The sequence below is a fragment of the Octodon degus genome, unplaced genomic scaffold (genome assembly GCF_000260255.1).
Source record: "Octodon degus isolate 3935 unplaced genomic scaffold, OctDeg1.0 scaffold00107, whole genome shotgun sequence".
Lineage (NCBI taxonomy): Eukaryota > Metazoa > Chordata > Mammalia > Rodentia > Octodontidae > Octodon > Octodon degus.
In genome coordinates, this window is record NW_004524683.1 from 2504466 (window position 1) to 2520193 (window position 15728).

General features: G+C 37.2%; 1 protein-coding gene across 3 annotated transcripts in view; it reads left to right on the plus strand.

Annotated features, from left to right (window-relative positions):
* Nucleotides 1–15728, plus strand: part of Eps15 (epidermal growth factor receptor pathway substrate 15) — a 187753-nt gene that overhangs the window by 58071 nt on the left and 113954 nt on the right. For all 3 annotated transcript variants that reach the window (XM_004639135.2, XM_023724226.1, XM_023724227.1), the window contains exons 5-8: nucleotides 2286–2381; nucleotides 4794–4856; nucleotides 5702–5827; nucleotides 8342–8401. In XM_004639135.2, coding sequence (XP_004639192.2) covers nucleotides 2286–2381; nucleotides 4794–4856; nucleotides 5702–5827; nucleotides 8342–8401 — 345 coding nt within the window. The remainder of the gene's footprint in view (nucleotides 1–2285; nucleotides 2382–4793; nucleotides 4857–5701; nucleotides 5828–8341; nucleotides 8402–15728) is intronic.

The following is a 15728-nucleotide window of genomic DNA, read 5'->3' on the forward strand; positions in this document are numbered from 1 at the left end:
ATATATATATATCCAGAAGTAAACTTTAGACCAGAAAAACTCTGGCCTGAATGTTGTAAGGCCCCTTTCAATAATCATCTGTAACTTTTACAGTTTTCTTATGGTACTGGATTCTTTTAAATCTTGATACTTTTGTTTAGCACTGTTACCTAAAGCTAATTACCTTTAATAGTTGTGGCTAATACATGATCAAATCTAGAAAAGGAATGGGAAAAATTAGGTCCAGTTTTCTGAATTCAGATTTCAGAACTGGATTGTAGTCCTCATTGGAGCCTGTGAGTAGAAGAGGCAATTCAGTACATTGGAGATGTAGCAGAACTAAGTTTGTCTGGGAAATCGGGTTCTGTTGTCCACTGTGTATAAATACCACATTGTCTTTATTTATCTGTGGTGGATGCACAGTTTGCTTCCAAGATTGAGGTATTATGAATTGCACTGCTGTATACACGGCTATGCATGCATCACTATAATATGATGTCTTTAACTCTTTTTGGGAAGATACCTAGAAGGTGAATGAGAAGTTGAATAGGATTTCTATTTTTAGTTTTTTGAGGAATCTTCTACTGATTTGCATAGTGGTTGTACTATTGTACATTCCTACCAGCAATGTAGAAAGGTTCCTTTTGCCCACATTCTTGCTAGCATTTATTATTTTTGTTTCTTGATGATAACCATTCTTTCTGGGGTAAAGTGGAATCTTAGTGTTGTTTTAATTTGCATTTCTCTAATGGCCAGCAGTGGTGAATCTCTTATCATGTATTTACTGGTCATTTATTTACTGGTACTTCTGAGAAGTATCTATTCATTTCAGTTGCTTATTTTCTCTCTAAACCCCCCCCCCACGTTTTTATTTTAATGTATTTAGTACAGTGTCTACAGGGTATCACTACACAGATTGGACTCTAGTGATCCTCCTGTTTTCAGCCTACCAAGAGCTGGGATTACAAGCCCGTATTACCACATCTCAGCCAATATGAACCCCAGTCCATGCGTCTGCCTAAGGAGGCGCTTTAATCCACTGAGCTATCTGGCTGGTCCTATTCTGTTTTTTTTTTTTTTTTTTTTTTTTTTTTTTTTTTTTGTGGAACCGGGGATTGAACTCAGGCCCTTGCGCTTGCCAGGGAAGCGCTTACTCCACTGAGCTATCTCCCCGGCCCACTGTTGTATTTTTTGAGGCAAAGTCTGACCACATAGTTCAGGTTGTCCCTAAACTCATATGTAGTCCTAAACTCACCTGTAAATCATGGTGATCCTCCTGTCTCAGCCCCGCTACCCACCCTGGTCCTGGGATTACAGGCATGCACTATCACACCTGGCTAAATTGCTCATTTTTTTTTATTCAGTCCTTTATTTGAGGTAGTCTAAACATTTTTAAATTCCTTATGGGTTCTGGTTGTTAGTCCTCTATCCAAGGAATAGTCAGCAAAGATTTTTTCCCATTTCGCAGCTTGTCTTTTCCCTCTGTATTCTATTGGTTGTTTCCTTTACTGTGCAGCTTTTTAATTTGATATGATCCCATTTGTCAGTTCTTAATGTTATTTCCTATAGAATTAGGCTTCTGTTAAAAAGTCTTTCCTAAGCCAGGTTTGGTGGTGTACACCTGTAATCCCAGCACTCAGGAGGCTGAGGCAGGAAGATCTTTGCAAGTTTGAGGCCAGCGTGGGCTACAAAGTGAGCTTAAGGCCAGCTTGAACTGCATAGCAAGATCCTGTCTCAAAAAGACCAAAGAAAGAAAAAAAGGCAAAAAAGTCTTTATCTATGCTTATGACTTGAAGAGTTTTAATATTTTATTGTTCAGCAGATTGTTCAAGTCTTTGATCCAGTTTTAGTTTGACTCATAGTAGGAGTAACTCATAGTAAGAGAGAGGGTCTAGGTTTAATCTTCTGTATGTGACAGCCAGTTCTCCCAACACCATTTTTTTGGTTTTGTTTTTATTTTAAAGGGGAAAAAAAAATTCCAAACAAGATAATAAAAAGGTAACAATGGCCCAACACCATTTATTAGAGAGCCTATTTTCTATCCATCATGTTTTGGCACTTTTGTCCAAGATCAGAACACTAGATGTGTCTGTATCCTTTGTCCTGTCCCACTGATTCACATGTCTTTTTGTGCCTGTACTCAATTTTAAAACATGTGTTTTGAAGCAGATAGATGTGTTCTTACTTGTTATTACATAAAAACCCTAGGGTAATTCTGAATTACTTTTGTTATTTCAGATTAGGTATGGTAGGAAAGTAGGTAGATAGGTAGAAGATGCTTTTAACAGTCATATTTTCTTTCTCAGGAATTTTTTGTTGCTTTGCGTCTTGTGGCGTGTGCCCAGAGTGGACTGGAGGTTTCACTGAATAGCTTGAACCTGGCTGTTCCTCCACCAAGATTTGTAAGAAATGCTTTGGATGTATATTGTATTTACTTTTTAAAAACAGATGCCACATAATTTGAAATCAGTGTTTTAAAATTTCTTCCTTTAACCTCTATGATGACTCGGCTACATGGTTTTCTTAGTGTCTAATACTGTCATTCACTTCTTGTGTATCCTTCAGTTGTTATATGTGAATATTAAGAAAGATAAATTATTTTAATCATTTTCTGTAAATTATAGCATACTGTGCACAGATTTTATACCATTTAAAAATAATGTATGGGGACCTGCCCATTAGCTCAGTTGTTTAAGTGCCTGCTTAAGTGAAGGCAGTCAGCCTCAGGATATTATGGTTTGATCCCCAGATCCACGTGCCTTACCAGACCTGCCCTTAAGGCATCCTGAGCCAGCCCCCCCACCCCCAAAAAAAAATCCTTCTAAAAATAATGTAGTAAGCTGAGTATGGTCCTGTAATCCTATCACTTGATTTTTTTTTTTTTTTTTTTTGGTTGTTGCAGAACCGGGGATTGAACTCAGGCCCTTGCGCTTGACAGGAAAGCGCTCTATTCCACTGAGCCATGTTCCCGGCCCCAATCCTAGCACTTGAGAAGCTAAGGCAGGAGGATTGCTGTGAATTTGAGGCCACCCTGAGCTACATAGTGAGTTCAAGGCCAGCCCAAGCTATATATTGAGACCCTATCTCCAAAAAAATCCCAAGCAATATGGTTTAAAGACCTTTATATACCATGCCATAAAGTCTTTTGCTTTTTAATGGCTACATAGTATTTCTTTGTTTATATTTATCACAACTTTCTGTCAATAGCCTTTGATTGCTCCTAATTTTTTATTACAAAAAAAATTCTGTAGTGGAACTGAGCATGATGGCACATGCCTGTCCCAGCACTGGGATGCTGAAGCAAGAGGATTATTGTGAGTTGAAGGCCAGCCTGGGCTATATAGTGAGATCTGGTCTCAAAAAACCAAAACCAAACAAACAAAAAGCTGTAATGAATAGCAGCCTCATATATATGTCATTTTTGTATGTGAATATATCCCCAGAAGTAGAATTGCTATTCCAGTGTTTTTCTCTTTTTAATTTTCATACATATTATCAAGTTGCTTTTCTTGTGATGTACTGGTTTACATCTCTTCTGACAATTTGTTGAAATGCCTGTTTCTCCTCACTTTTGGTAGCATTCTGCTGTCAAACTTTTAGATCCTTGTCAGAGTGGTGAAGCTGGTATGTAATTATGATTTGTTCTTTTGATTTTATGGAGTGATGCTGAATACTTACAATGAATTTACATTGCCTTTCTGTGACTGTTTAATGATAGTCCCTGTGTATTTTTGGGTTGTTTCTCATACATATTTTGGTTTCTTTCTGAATTTTTCCATTCCTAGCCATCAATCTGTGTATCCATTTACTGGTTCTACATTGTTCTAATTATTATTTAGTAAATGCTTGTATCTGATAGGGCTGGTTCACCTTTTCCCACTCTTCCTCAGAAATTTAGTAGCTCTTAATTTTGCTCTCTTTGTTTGTTTATTGTGCTGACAGTCAAACCCAGGACCATGCACATACTAGATAAGTGCTGTACCACTAGGCTATGTAAATATTAAAAGAATTTTCAAAAATATTCATCTGTGACTTCAATCAGATAAATGTAATAATTTAGGCCTACTTAATAGACAGCATGTACTTATAACTTGTAGTTTGGGCTGTTTTCCTACTCTCGTTTTCTTAAACAACATTGGGGAAAAAGCATCAGTTAATAGGACTAAATGTTTTTGTCACTGCGTGTAGTGGTGCATACCCATAATTCCAGTGCTCAGAAGGCCAAGGCAAGAAGATAACAGGTTTGAGTCCAGCCAGAGCTATATAGCAGGTTCAAGGCCAGCATGGCCCATGTAGTGAGACCTTGTCTCAAAACAAACCAACAGACAAACAAACTCAGCACCCAGTGAATCAATGTTTTTGTTAATTTATCTTATGTTAATTGTAGTAAGATTTTTTTTTTAAATTTTTTTTTTTTTTTTACATTTATTTATTGTGTGTGTGTGTGTGTGTGTGTGGCCAGTTCAGCCCACCTGGGGGCGAGACTGACTGGCATGTGGTGCTGGGGGATTGAACCGCGGTCCCTGTGCTTTGCCAAGCTTGTTCCAAGTAGGTGCTTTAGACCACCGAGCCATCTCTCCAGCCCAAGATTTCTTATGTAATACTGACATATATTTTAATGTTCCACAGTGATTTATGTGGCTAAATGAAATTGTTTTTGTTTTAGTGGAAAAAGATGGTCTAGTTAATGTAAAAAATAGTATTCTGAATACATTGAGAATACTATATTTTGTATGAATACAATTAAGTCCAGAAACTTTTTTTCTTTATTGATTAGTGGTAGTGGGATTTCAACAACTTATTTTTATTTTTAGCATGATACCAGTAATCCTTTGCTAACCAGTGGACCTGCAGCTGAGCTCCCATGGGCTGTAAAAGTAAGTAAACTTCTGTAATTACTCATTTCTTACTCTTCTTTGCTTCTTTACTACACATATCCTCTCCCCCTACTTCTGAAATGTATTGCAATCTATATTAGCACAGTTAGGGTGGGTTTGTTTTTGTTTTTTTGAGAGAGGGTCTCGCTGTGTATGTAGTTTAGGCTGGCCTCAAGGTCACTGTGATCCTCCTCCCTCAGCCTCCAGACTGCTGGATTACATGTGTATGCTGCCAAACCTGCCCGGTTAGGGAACTCTGAGGAATCTTTAGATTGTTAGTCGCATTTTGACAAAAGGTGAGGAATTAGGCTTTGAGTGGGCAGATAATAAACAGTAGTTTTTCATGCTATGGTAAGAAACTTTCAAGATTTTTGAAGATGTCTTGTTATTGACAAGAAAAAGAAATTGTGTTTTTGGCAAATTGGAGGAGTCTTGGTGTTTATTTCTAGAGCATTGATACTTAATTTTTAAAAATACATTTCTTGAATTTGAAACTACTACCAAGTTGAGAGTCATAGAATGTCACTACACTGTCTTATAGAAGATATATTTTATTGTTAGTCTAAGTGAGAAAGGAGACTAAATGTTTTTCAAAGTCCTGTCTGAAATCTTTTTGATTCTAGCCTAACTATAGAAAAACAGTATTCCTATACAAAGGTAATAGGAACACTGGACTCAAGAGTAGAATCACTTTAAAATTATTATGTACGCCTGTTTTGATTAAAATGAAATGTTTTGATTGTTAGTTTGCATGTTCTCTAGTCTTTGAAGATTTGATTTTTTAAACTGCAGTTACATTATTTTGTCATTATTAAAATTGTCATTTACCTTTTTTTATATTGTAGTCTGAAGATAAGGCCAAATATGATGCAATTTTTGACAGCTTAAGCCCAGTGAATGGATTTCTATCTGGTGATCAAGTGAAACCAGTGTTGCTCAACTCTAAGTTACCTGTGGAAATCCTTGGAAGAGTAAGATACTAAGTTTTTATTGTAATTTTTATGTATTTTAGTTTTGTATCTGCAAGGGGCACTTAAATAGTTCATTGTAAAATATATAGATCGTGTTTTAAAATTGTTATTGCATAATTTACTGTGTTCTTAATACATAAAATCATTGTTTTTTGTTATTCTCTCCCTGTACACTAAGTGTGCTTGAAGTTAGTTATATATGTTAGCCCTCCCTAAAGCAGGTCCTTATTTCCTTGTGTTATTCACTGTGACCTCTCAGTTGCTTGATCGATCGATCTTTTCTTTCTTTCTTTCTTTCTTTCTTTCTTTCTTTCTTTCTTTCTTTCTTTCTTTCTTTGTGTTTCTTTCTTTCTTTTCTCTTTTTGAGACAGGGTCGTGCTGTGTAGTTCAGGCTGGCCTTGCTCACTTTGTAGCCCATGCTGACCTCAAATTCTCAGGAATACTCTTGCCTTAGTCTTCTAGGTGCTGGGATTACAGGCATGTGCCACCATGCCCAGTCCAATTGCTGATGATTTTTAGTTTAGGCACAGCATAATTTTTTCTTGGTGGGGGGGGAGTGTCTTATTTATTTAATTTTTTTTTGTGGCACCAGGGATTGAACTCAGGACCTTGCTCTTGCCAGGCTGCTGATAATTTTTAGAAACCACCAGAATTTTATATCTGCTACCTTACTGCATGCATCGTAATATTCTTTTGTAAAGAATAATTTCATTTCTGAAATCATAAATTCTGCTAAGTTGAATTTCTCATCTTTGTGGGTCTTTTTCCTAGATGCTGGAAAGTCATCCCAATTCCTTAGCTTCACCAAGACCTTTAAATCTCAGACTTGTTTACTTTTACTTTTCCTATCTTTTTAGAAAATGTAGGGTTCACTTGTGTTAATTACATTCATACTGTTATACATCCACTGCCATTACCTATCTATGTAACTATATTTTGTAAAATTAAAACTCTTATCTTTTGTTGGAGGGGGCAAGTTCTGTGGATTGAACCTAGAGCTTTGTATATGCTAGGCAAACACTATACCAGTGAGCCACATCCTTAGCCCTTCCCCTATCTGTTGACATTACTTTGATCCTTCTAACTTGGGACTTTTTGGTCCCTATTTCTGTATCTTTATCGTTAGCTCCCTTTAGCACATTTATCTTCCATTCCTTTTGCCCGATAAAGTCATAAATTCTACTGTCTAATTTGAATTTCCCATCTTTTTAGTTCTTTTTCCTGCTTGCTTGCAAAATTTTTATTTTTTAACGTCATTAAGAAGTCTTTCAACTTAATAAGAATAATTTTTAACCTTCTTTTTATTTATTTCTTTAGTTTATTTATTTTTTGGTGGTGGTGGTGGTGGTGCTGCTGCTGCTGCTGCTGCTGCTGGATCTTTTGCATAAGATATATAATTTCTACCATTGAGTCACCCCATAGCCCTCTGAAAAACCCAGTTTGCTAAATTTAATTATGTGCCTTCTCCTTGAATGCATATAAATTACTGGGAATGCCTAGTAAAAATGATGTCATCTTAAATTCATGATTACTAACTTCCACTGGTTGTCTCCCTTCTGCCTGCCACTGTTGTACTGTTTCAAAGGTGGTTCCTCTCTGCTCTTTCAGATCTTATCTATCCTCTGTGTCCACCAGCCCTCTTAACTCCCTGCCAAATCAGAGCACATGGAATCAAGTCCTGGCTGTACTACTTCTTAGTTATATGATGCAACTCATACTATGTCGTAGTTTTCTATACTTTATTTATTTCTTTGAACTGGGAATTGAACTCAGGACCTCATGCTCACCAGGCAGTGCCATGCTGTTAAGCTACACCCCTGGCACTTCCTACACTTCAAAACAGGCACAGTTTCCAGTTTATAGGGTTGTAAGGATTGAATGTAGTAATCTGTATGATATACTTAGTATAGTGCTTATTACATGACCTTGGATGCTAGTTGCTGTGATGATGAGGGTAATGATAACTACCATTAATACTACCTCTCTTGGACAAATATAGTATAGATTAAGTGCTTAATACTGATTTAAAAGGCATTTTCTAGTATTGTGTCTTACTATTTCTCTGCAGTGTGGTATGATGTTTCTAAACTATAAATAATTTTGTCATTTTATTAAGATTAACCTTTTAGTAGTTTCCCATGATACATAGTTAAGGTAAAGCCCAGGCCTGCAAGCAGGCACAGGGATGGGGGTTTGATCTGGGGCAATGTGCTGAGACGGCAGTTGAGACTGGGTGTGGTGGTACACACCTGTAATCCCAGCTCTTGGGAGGCTTTAAACAGGCGGATCACAGTCTGATCTAGTAGTGAGACCCTGAACATACTGTAGATCCTTCCTTAAAAAAATGCACACACACACACACACACACACAAAAAAAACAGATAAAGCCTAAAGTCCTTTTAAGGTATTTAATGACTAGACACTTATTTTTATTTTTGTATCTCACCAGTATACTTTTTTTCCCTGCCCCCAAGAAAGAAGCACAGGAAATGATTTCTCACTTCTCTTTTTAAGGTTTGGGAGTTGAGTGATATTGACCATGATGGAATGCTTGACAGAGATGAATTTGCAGTTGTAAGTAACCTGTAATGTTCTTTCAATCTGAAGTATTTCAGTGGTTTTGTCATGTGAAAATTTCCCCTTTTAATTCATCTTTGAAGGAATACTAGATCAGTTCGTTGGTATGAACACTTTTTGTAGAATTTGGAGGTTTTTAGCAAACATTTTAAAATAAATGAATAACAGAAAATGTATGTTTTGGTATTCTTGGTTTTTTTTTGTTTGTTTGTTTTTTGTGAGGCTGGACTTATACTCGCTTATGTAGCCTAGTCCTGCCTCAGCTTTCTGAGTGCTGGGATTATAGGCATACATCAGCATTCTTAGCTTTCCATCCTTGCTTCATTTAACTTTCAGGTACATAGGAATATATGCTTTGGTTAATGTTGTATAAAGATGGTGGGTCTTTTGTACCTCTACTTGATGAGATACCTTGGTACTGACTTTGTTGTGGAATACTGTTGCCTCAGATGTATCCCTCAGTTTTCACATATTTTTCATTGAAAGGAAGCATGAATAATATTTCTGTTTCATCTCAAGAAGGCAGACAAATTTTGACATCTGATCATGTGAAAGACCATCTGAAGCTGTGTTTTCTTAGTAAATTGCAATTAATCTATTAATATTTTCCTTAAAGATTAGGTAAAACTCTGTTGTGAACTCATTCATGATATTTTTTTTTTTTTTGCTTTTTGAGCAGAGTCTTGCTATGTAGTTCAGGCTGATCTTGAACTTAACTATATAGCCCAGGTTGACCTTAAACTCAAGGTGATCTTCTTGCCTCACACAGGAGTGTTGGGATTATAGGTGTGAGCCACCCTACCTGGCCATTTATGATAAAGCTGTAGTCCCTCTTTCACTTTAATTCATATTTTTAGTTCATATTAACTTTACAAAATGCTGTACTTCATTGCGTCATATTCATACGTGCATATATTTTGATTATACCCTATTACCTTCCCTTATACCTCTCTTCCCTTTTTGCTCTCTTATTTGGAAATTAGTTTGTACAGATTGTCAGTGTTTTTATTTTGCTAAGGAATTGTCTTTTTCTTTTACTTTTTGTGATACTTCAGATCAAACATGTGGATGCTCTACCACTGATCTACCAGCTCTTTAAATTTGTGTGTTTGCTTTGAAACAGAGATCTTGCTGGCCTCCAACTAGAAAATTTTTCTGCCTCAGCCTCCTAAGTAGCTGGGATTGTAGGCATATGCCACCTTTTTAGGCAAGAGTTTATCATTTCTATTTCTAATTGCATTGATTTGGTTCTTGTCTTTTCTTTCTTTCTTTTTTTTTCCCCTGTATTTTAGGAAAGGGTCTACAGGGTGTTCAGGGTCTCACTACTAGATCCAGCCATAGTGATCTGCCTGTTTAGTGATCTGCCAGCCTCCCAAGCGCTGGGATTACAGGCGTGTGCCAACACGCTCAGTCTAGTCTTTATTTTCTAGGACCTTTAGATTCATCATTGTTTTGTTTTGTTTTTTAAATATGGGCTTACTCTGTGTTTCTGATGTCGATATTTACAGCTATAAACTTCCCTCTTAGGACTTTTATTGTATCTTTGTGGTATGTGGTACTGATATTTTTGCTTAATTCTAGCAACTAATTTTTTCCTTGATTTGTGACCCATTGATCATTCAAGAGTGTATTGTTTGTGTGCCTTGCTACCCTCCTCACCCCCCAGGTGCACTGAGACAGCAATTAAGACTGGGCCTGGTGGCATGGGCCTATAATCCCAGCACTTGAGAAGCTGTAAACAGGAGGATCCCTGTAAGTCTTATCTGTGTAGTGAGACTGTAGGCCCTGTACTAAATACAAAAAAAAAAAAAAAAAAAAAAAGAGTATATTGTTTAATCCTCATTTGTTATGTATTATTTCTATGGTTTTTGCCATTGATTTTATGTTTAGTTATTCTTTGATCTGATAATACACATGGGATGATTTCAGTTCCTTCGTGTTTATTAAAGATGCTATGGACTAGTATGTAGTGTATTTTGGAGAAAGTTCTGTGTGCTACTGGAAGAATGTGTGTTCTGTTGTTGGGTGAAATACTCTACAGATTCTATTAAGTTCATGTGTTTGAAGATGTGGTTTTGTCTAGTTGATTTATTTGTGATAGAAGGGTATTGAGGTTCACCATTATAGTTGTATTGATGTTTATCTGATCTTTTTGTGTTCAGTACTATCTGTTTTATGAAATTGGGTGTGCCAGTATTTGGTGTATATATACTTAAAATTGTTATCTGTTCCTGTTGAATTGTTCCTTAACCAATATGTAGTGACCTTCTTTGCCTCTTCTAATCAGTTAAAGTCTGCTTTGTCTGAATATAGAATAGCTATTCTGACTTGCTTTGAGGCTCTTGTTGCTTGAAATACTGTTTACCATCCTTTGATTGTAATCTGTGAATTTCTTTTTGATTAAATGTGCTTCCTGTATGGAGGATTGGACTTGGGTTTTGATCCAGTCTTCCAATCTCTTTTATCTTTTGATTTAGTTCTTTTTCTTTTTCTCTTTTTTTTTCTTTCTTCCTCCTCCTCCCCCTCCTCCTCCTTTTTGTGTGTTGAGGGTTGAGTATTGAATAGAATGGACTTTTTGCTTGTATGGCGATTTCTTTAGTGTCTGCTTTTCAGTGATCGGATCTTTGCGTTGTGGTATTTACCTCAACCTACTCAGTTTAATAGGATCAGACCTGGTTGCTCTGTTGCAGGGAGAGATTCCTTACTGGTTATGTCATCAGGAACAGGTCAGTCATATATTATGTACATTAAAAACAGTAATTACCATTTCACCCTTCTATCAGTGCCACATACAGACTGTACTTTTAATAGGTTTCTGGAATGTAGGGAGATGGTGGATGGAAGAAGGAAGAGAAAAAGAAGTTAGTAAGAAGAGAATGAGAGAAGAAAAATATCAGTAGATGGGAAACAGGAGATCTGAGTCTGTTAAAATTATTTTTAGTGCTGGAGAAAAGGGCTAACATTGAGAGATTCGAGAGTGGGAAAGGAAGAAGGGATGATGCCAAGGTAGGAAATTGTAGTTAGGGAATGGGGAAAGCTGTGAGGTATCAGAACCAGGTACTGTGTTGGTAATTAGCTTATGTTTGGATCACCTGTACAGTTTTGGTGACGATTATTTTCACTTTCCCATGAAAAGAACTATTTAAGTTAAAGTACTGGTTCTTATTCCCCTTTACACATGAACAGACTCCTCCTTTGTATTTACTAGATGAAAGGAAGCACCCAAGAGAGGGAAGATACAGGGATAAGAAAAAAGGAAGAGGAAAAACAACAGCAAAAAACTTGAAAACCAAAATAATACTACACACAGTTTTAAGAACAGAAAATCAAAGAGACCTCACATTCTCATTTGTGTTGCAGTCTGAGTTCAGTTTAGGTCTCTGAGCCATTCATCCCCTACCCCCATTATTTGATCAGTTGCTTACATGTGAGTGAGGAGGCTTTCTGATCTGGAGAGCCCTCTGGGCCCACCTTCCAGTTGCTCTGGGCATGGTCTTTGCCTGTCTCAAGATTCTATATCTTTCTTAGTTTGGGGAAGAAAGGGAGCAATGTAATTGGCTCAACACCTAGTTCTTCATGTGCTGCCAAAGCAAGTAACCAATTACTATAATAGTAATACCTCTGTCACTACTGATAATAGCAAAGAAATCAGCAACAGTTATAAAGGCAGAGACAAACTGGATGTTGGTATACTTTAAGAACCAATAAAACTACTACAAAGCTCCCTTAGCAACAGGAATAAAGCTATCACCAATATAGACAAAGAGAAAAACCAAGTGTTGATGTATAGTGAATCTCTAATTTCAACAACTATATAGTAACATTAACAACAGAAAAGAATTCAGTGACGTAGTGAACTGAATATCTAAAAATGAAGAAAGGTTAATAGGAGTACTCATAAAAGCAGAAGAAATGGGGCCGGGGAGATGGCTCAGTGGAATAAGCGCTTCCCTGGCAAGTGCAAGGGCCTGAGTTCAATCCCCGGTTCTGCAAAAAAAAAAAAAAAAAGCGGAAGAAATGACAAGGGAAAAATGAAAGAAGTAAACTTTGAAAGTAAATATAAGGTACATGAGAGAAAAGTTAGATGAAAGATCCAATTAAAGAATAAAATAAAATCAGATAAAAGTAATGGAAAAGAACAAAAATAAGATTAAAACAACAACAACGAAAAAAACCACCCAAAAAACAACAAAGGAAAAGAGAAATGAGTAAAAAATATTTCCTCCATGTTTTTTTTTTTTCCCTAGGGCTTGCAGTATTGAAATGTCCCAGGTATGGGGGAGGGATAGTGTACTAAGTTCTCTTTTGTTTCCACATTTTTTGGTGTGTTAATGCTGAGCCTTCCTGACCTTTCTTGGTGGGTGGAGTGAGGCCGGGGTGTGTTGTTTACCTTTGGGCTGTGTTCACTCCACCCACTCCCAATGTTCTTGAATCTCTGTGTGCCCCAGGTCACTGCTTTCTCTAGCCTTTAGATATAGATATGTAGATATATAGATACTCCAGGCTCTTACAACAGTCCTGAGGCATATTGACAGATAGGGCAAGCAAGCAGACCACTGAGCTCTGTGCAGCAGGACAGAGCAATCTTCTGGACTTAATGCCAGTACTTTCAAACTCAGCCCCCTCCAGAAACCACATGACCAACCTGACCTCCCACCCCAGAGGTTGGGACCAACATGTCCTTTCCAGCTCACATCTGCTTCCCAAACTTCTCAGAGAATCTGTGCCTAGGGTCACACCTCTCCACAATGTCTCTTGTGGCCCTAGTCACTGTGGTAGGGTGATCTCAGAAACCCTGCAGTGTAGACTTGTTCTCTGGCTTCTGATTCCCAGAGTAGCTCAGACTTAAAGAAGCCCTTCTCAGAATGTGTCCTGATTAAACATGTTCCTGCTGGCTTGAACCATGTGTGGTAAATCTGTGACTGCCTCATGCTGCCCAATGGAACAGTCATGCATGTCCCATCAGTAGTAGTTCAGAGCTGCCCAGCAGAAGACACCAATTATGACCCCGTGAATGCATTAATCACTCTCAGATACCGTGGGCACGGCAGTGGATTTCTTCTCCAGCTCTAGCCTGCTGTGTGAGAGAGATCACTTACAGAGTAAAAATCCATGCCATATTTGTAATTTGCAATAACCCTGGGCTTTTCATGGGGCTGCCGCCATGGTTCGTTTTTTGTTTGTTTGTTTTTTTCCCCCTGGCTGCCAACCCTTTCTAGGCTTAACTTGTATTTTAAGAAGTAGGTCTCTTTCCTAGGAAAGGCCAAAGGTTAGTGTTCCTGGGCACCAGCCGGCCTCCTGACTCAGTCGACCAAGTAGGTGGGACTGTGTTGCATCATTTAGTTCAGCTCTGTACTATTTTCCTAAATTAAAATTACTACACTATGAATAGCATAATTAAAACAATAAACCATATGACTTGTCCTTATGTACAAGCATTAATTTTTCACTTTCACTTGTTTTTTTAAAAAAATTATTTTTACTTTTTAGTTTTAAGTTTTTATTTTTTATGGAACTGGGGATTGAACTAAGGCCCTTGTGCTTGCCAGGCAAGCACTTACTCTACTGAGCTGTCTCCCCAGCCCCTAAGTTTTTAAAAGAATAAAAATATTGTTACAAAAATAGAAGTAATACAGAATTTCACTAAACAAGATGATAGAAATTCAATAATGGTTTGTTTTTTTTTTTAAATACCAAGGATCAAACTTAGTAATGGTTTTTATATTGCATGTTGTCAATGGGTCAAAAAGGATAAAAAAATTAAACGTTAACTGTTCCTTTCAATAGACCCGTAGAAATCAGCAGTACAATTATCCAAGCTATCCTGTGTATGTACATATATATTTTTGCCCTTTTTTTTTTTCCTCCCTTCCCTCATCCTGGTTGTTCCTTCCATTTCTTTCCCTTTTTTTTTTTCAAAGTATCTATTGTTCCTTTTGGATTTTATTTACTCTCTTAGATTCTTTTTTTTTTTTTTTTTTGTGGAACCAGGGATTGAACTCAGGTCCTTGTGCTTGCCAGGGAAGCGCTTATTCCACTGAGCCATCTCCCCGGCCCCTGTCTCTTAGATTCTTATACCAGGGAGAAGGCATTAGTATTTTTATTTTTATTTTATTTTTTTATTTTTATTATTTTATTTTTTATTTATTTATTTGTGTGTGTGTGTGTGTGGCCAGCTCAGCCCACCAGGGGGCGGGGCTGGCTGGCATGTGGTGCTAGGGGTTTGAACCGCGGTCCCTGTGCTTTGCTAAGCTTGTTCTAAGTAGGTGCTTTAGACCACTGAGCCATCTTACCAGCCCCGGCATTAGTATTTTTAAACAATGAATTTTAAAAGCCTTAACTTTCCTTGAAAATTAAAATAATTTTAAAAGTATTTTTGCAGTACTGAAATGCCAAGACATTAACTTTTAAAATTATCTTTCCAAATAATGAATTAAGATAATATAATTGTTATTATGATCAGCCTTTTGAACCATTGCAGTTCATTAGTGGCAAACCTGTTCACGTGTGCTCCATCTGGCTGTTGGTTATCACTGAAAGCTCTTAAAAGGTTTGCCATACCTGGATGGACTTTCCCATCCCAGAATATCTTTTTACTCTAATTAATCAAACTTTTTTTTTTTTCCTTTAAACACATTTGGTACAGGGTCTTATTATGCAGCTCGGACTTGTAGTGATCCTCCTGTTTTGAGCCTTCCCTGCACTGAGATTAAAGGCATGTGCCACCACACCCAGTCTCCACTGGCAACTTATTGCATCTGAAGGCAGGGCCAGTGCATGGCATGTGGTCCTGATCTCTGTGCTTGCCTAAGCAGATACCTAGTCCACAGAGCTATCTCGCTGGCCCTCAGACCTTGATTGAGCGTAAGAATCATTATATGCAAGAGCTACCTTTAAAATTTTACCCAATTCCCCTTGAAATAAATGATGCTATTTATCTCAGAGACCTAATATAAAAATGAAGATTGTAGAAGGGCAGTTCTTTGAGTAATTTCTGGTGTATCATTATATTCTGTACTTTGGTCCAACATCACCTCCTTTGGATGAATAAAATAAAATAAGCAACAGCCATCAGTAGAGTGGAAAGACTTTGTTTGGGAAGTAACTTATTTTACTCATGATCCAAAACTTGGTTGAAATTTAATTTTTATGCTCTAGATTTAGCTTTAGTTATTTATTTTTTTCATAAATTTATTGAGAAATAGCAATGAGACAGTTTCAAACCAAACTGGTAGGACAGTTTCAATAATTAACACATTGTATACATTCTTCCTAGTGGTTAATTGCTGTACAAGATGCAAACATGATATCCTACTTACAAACA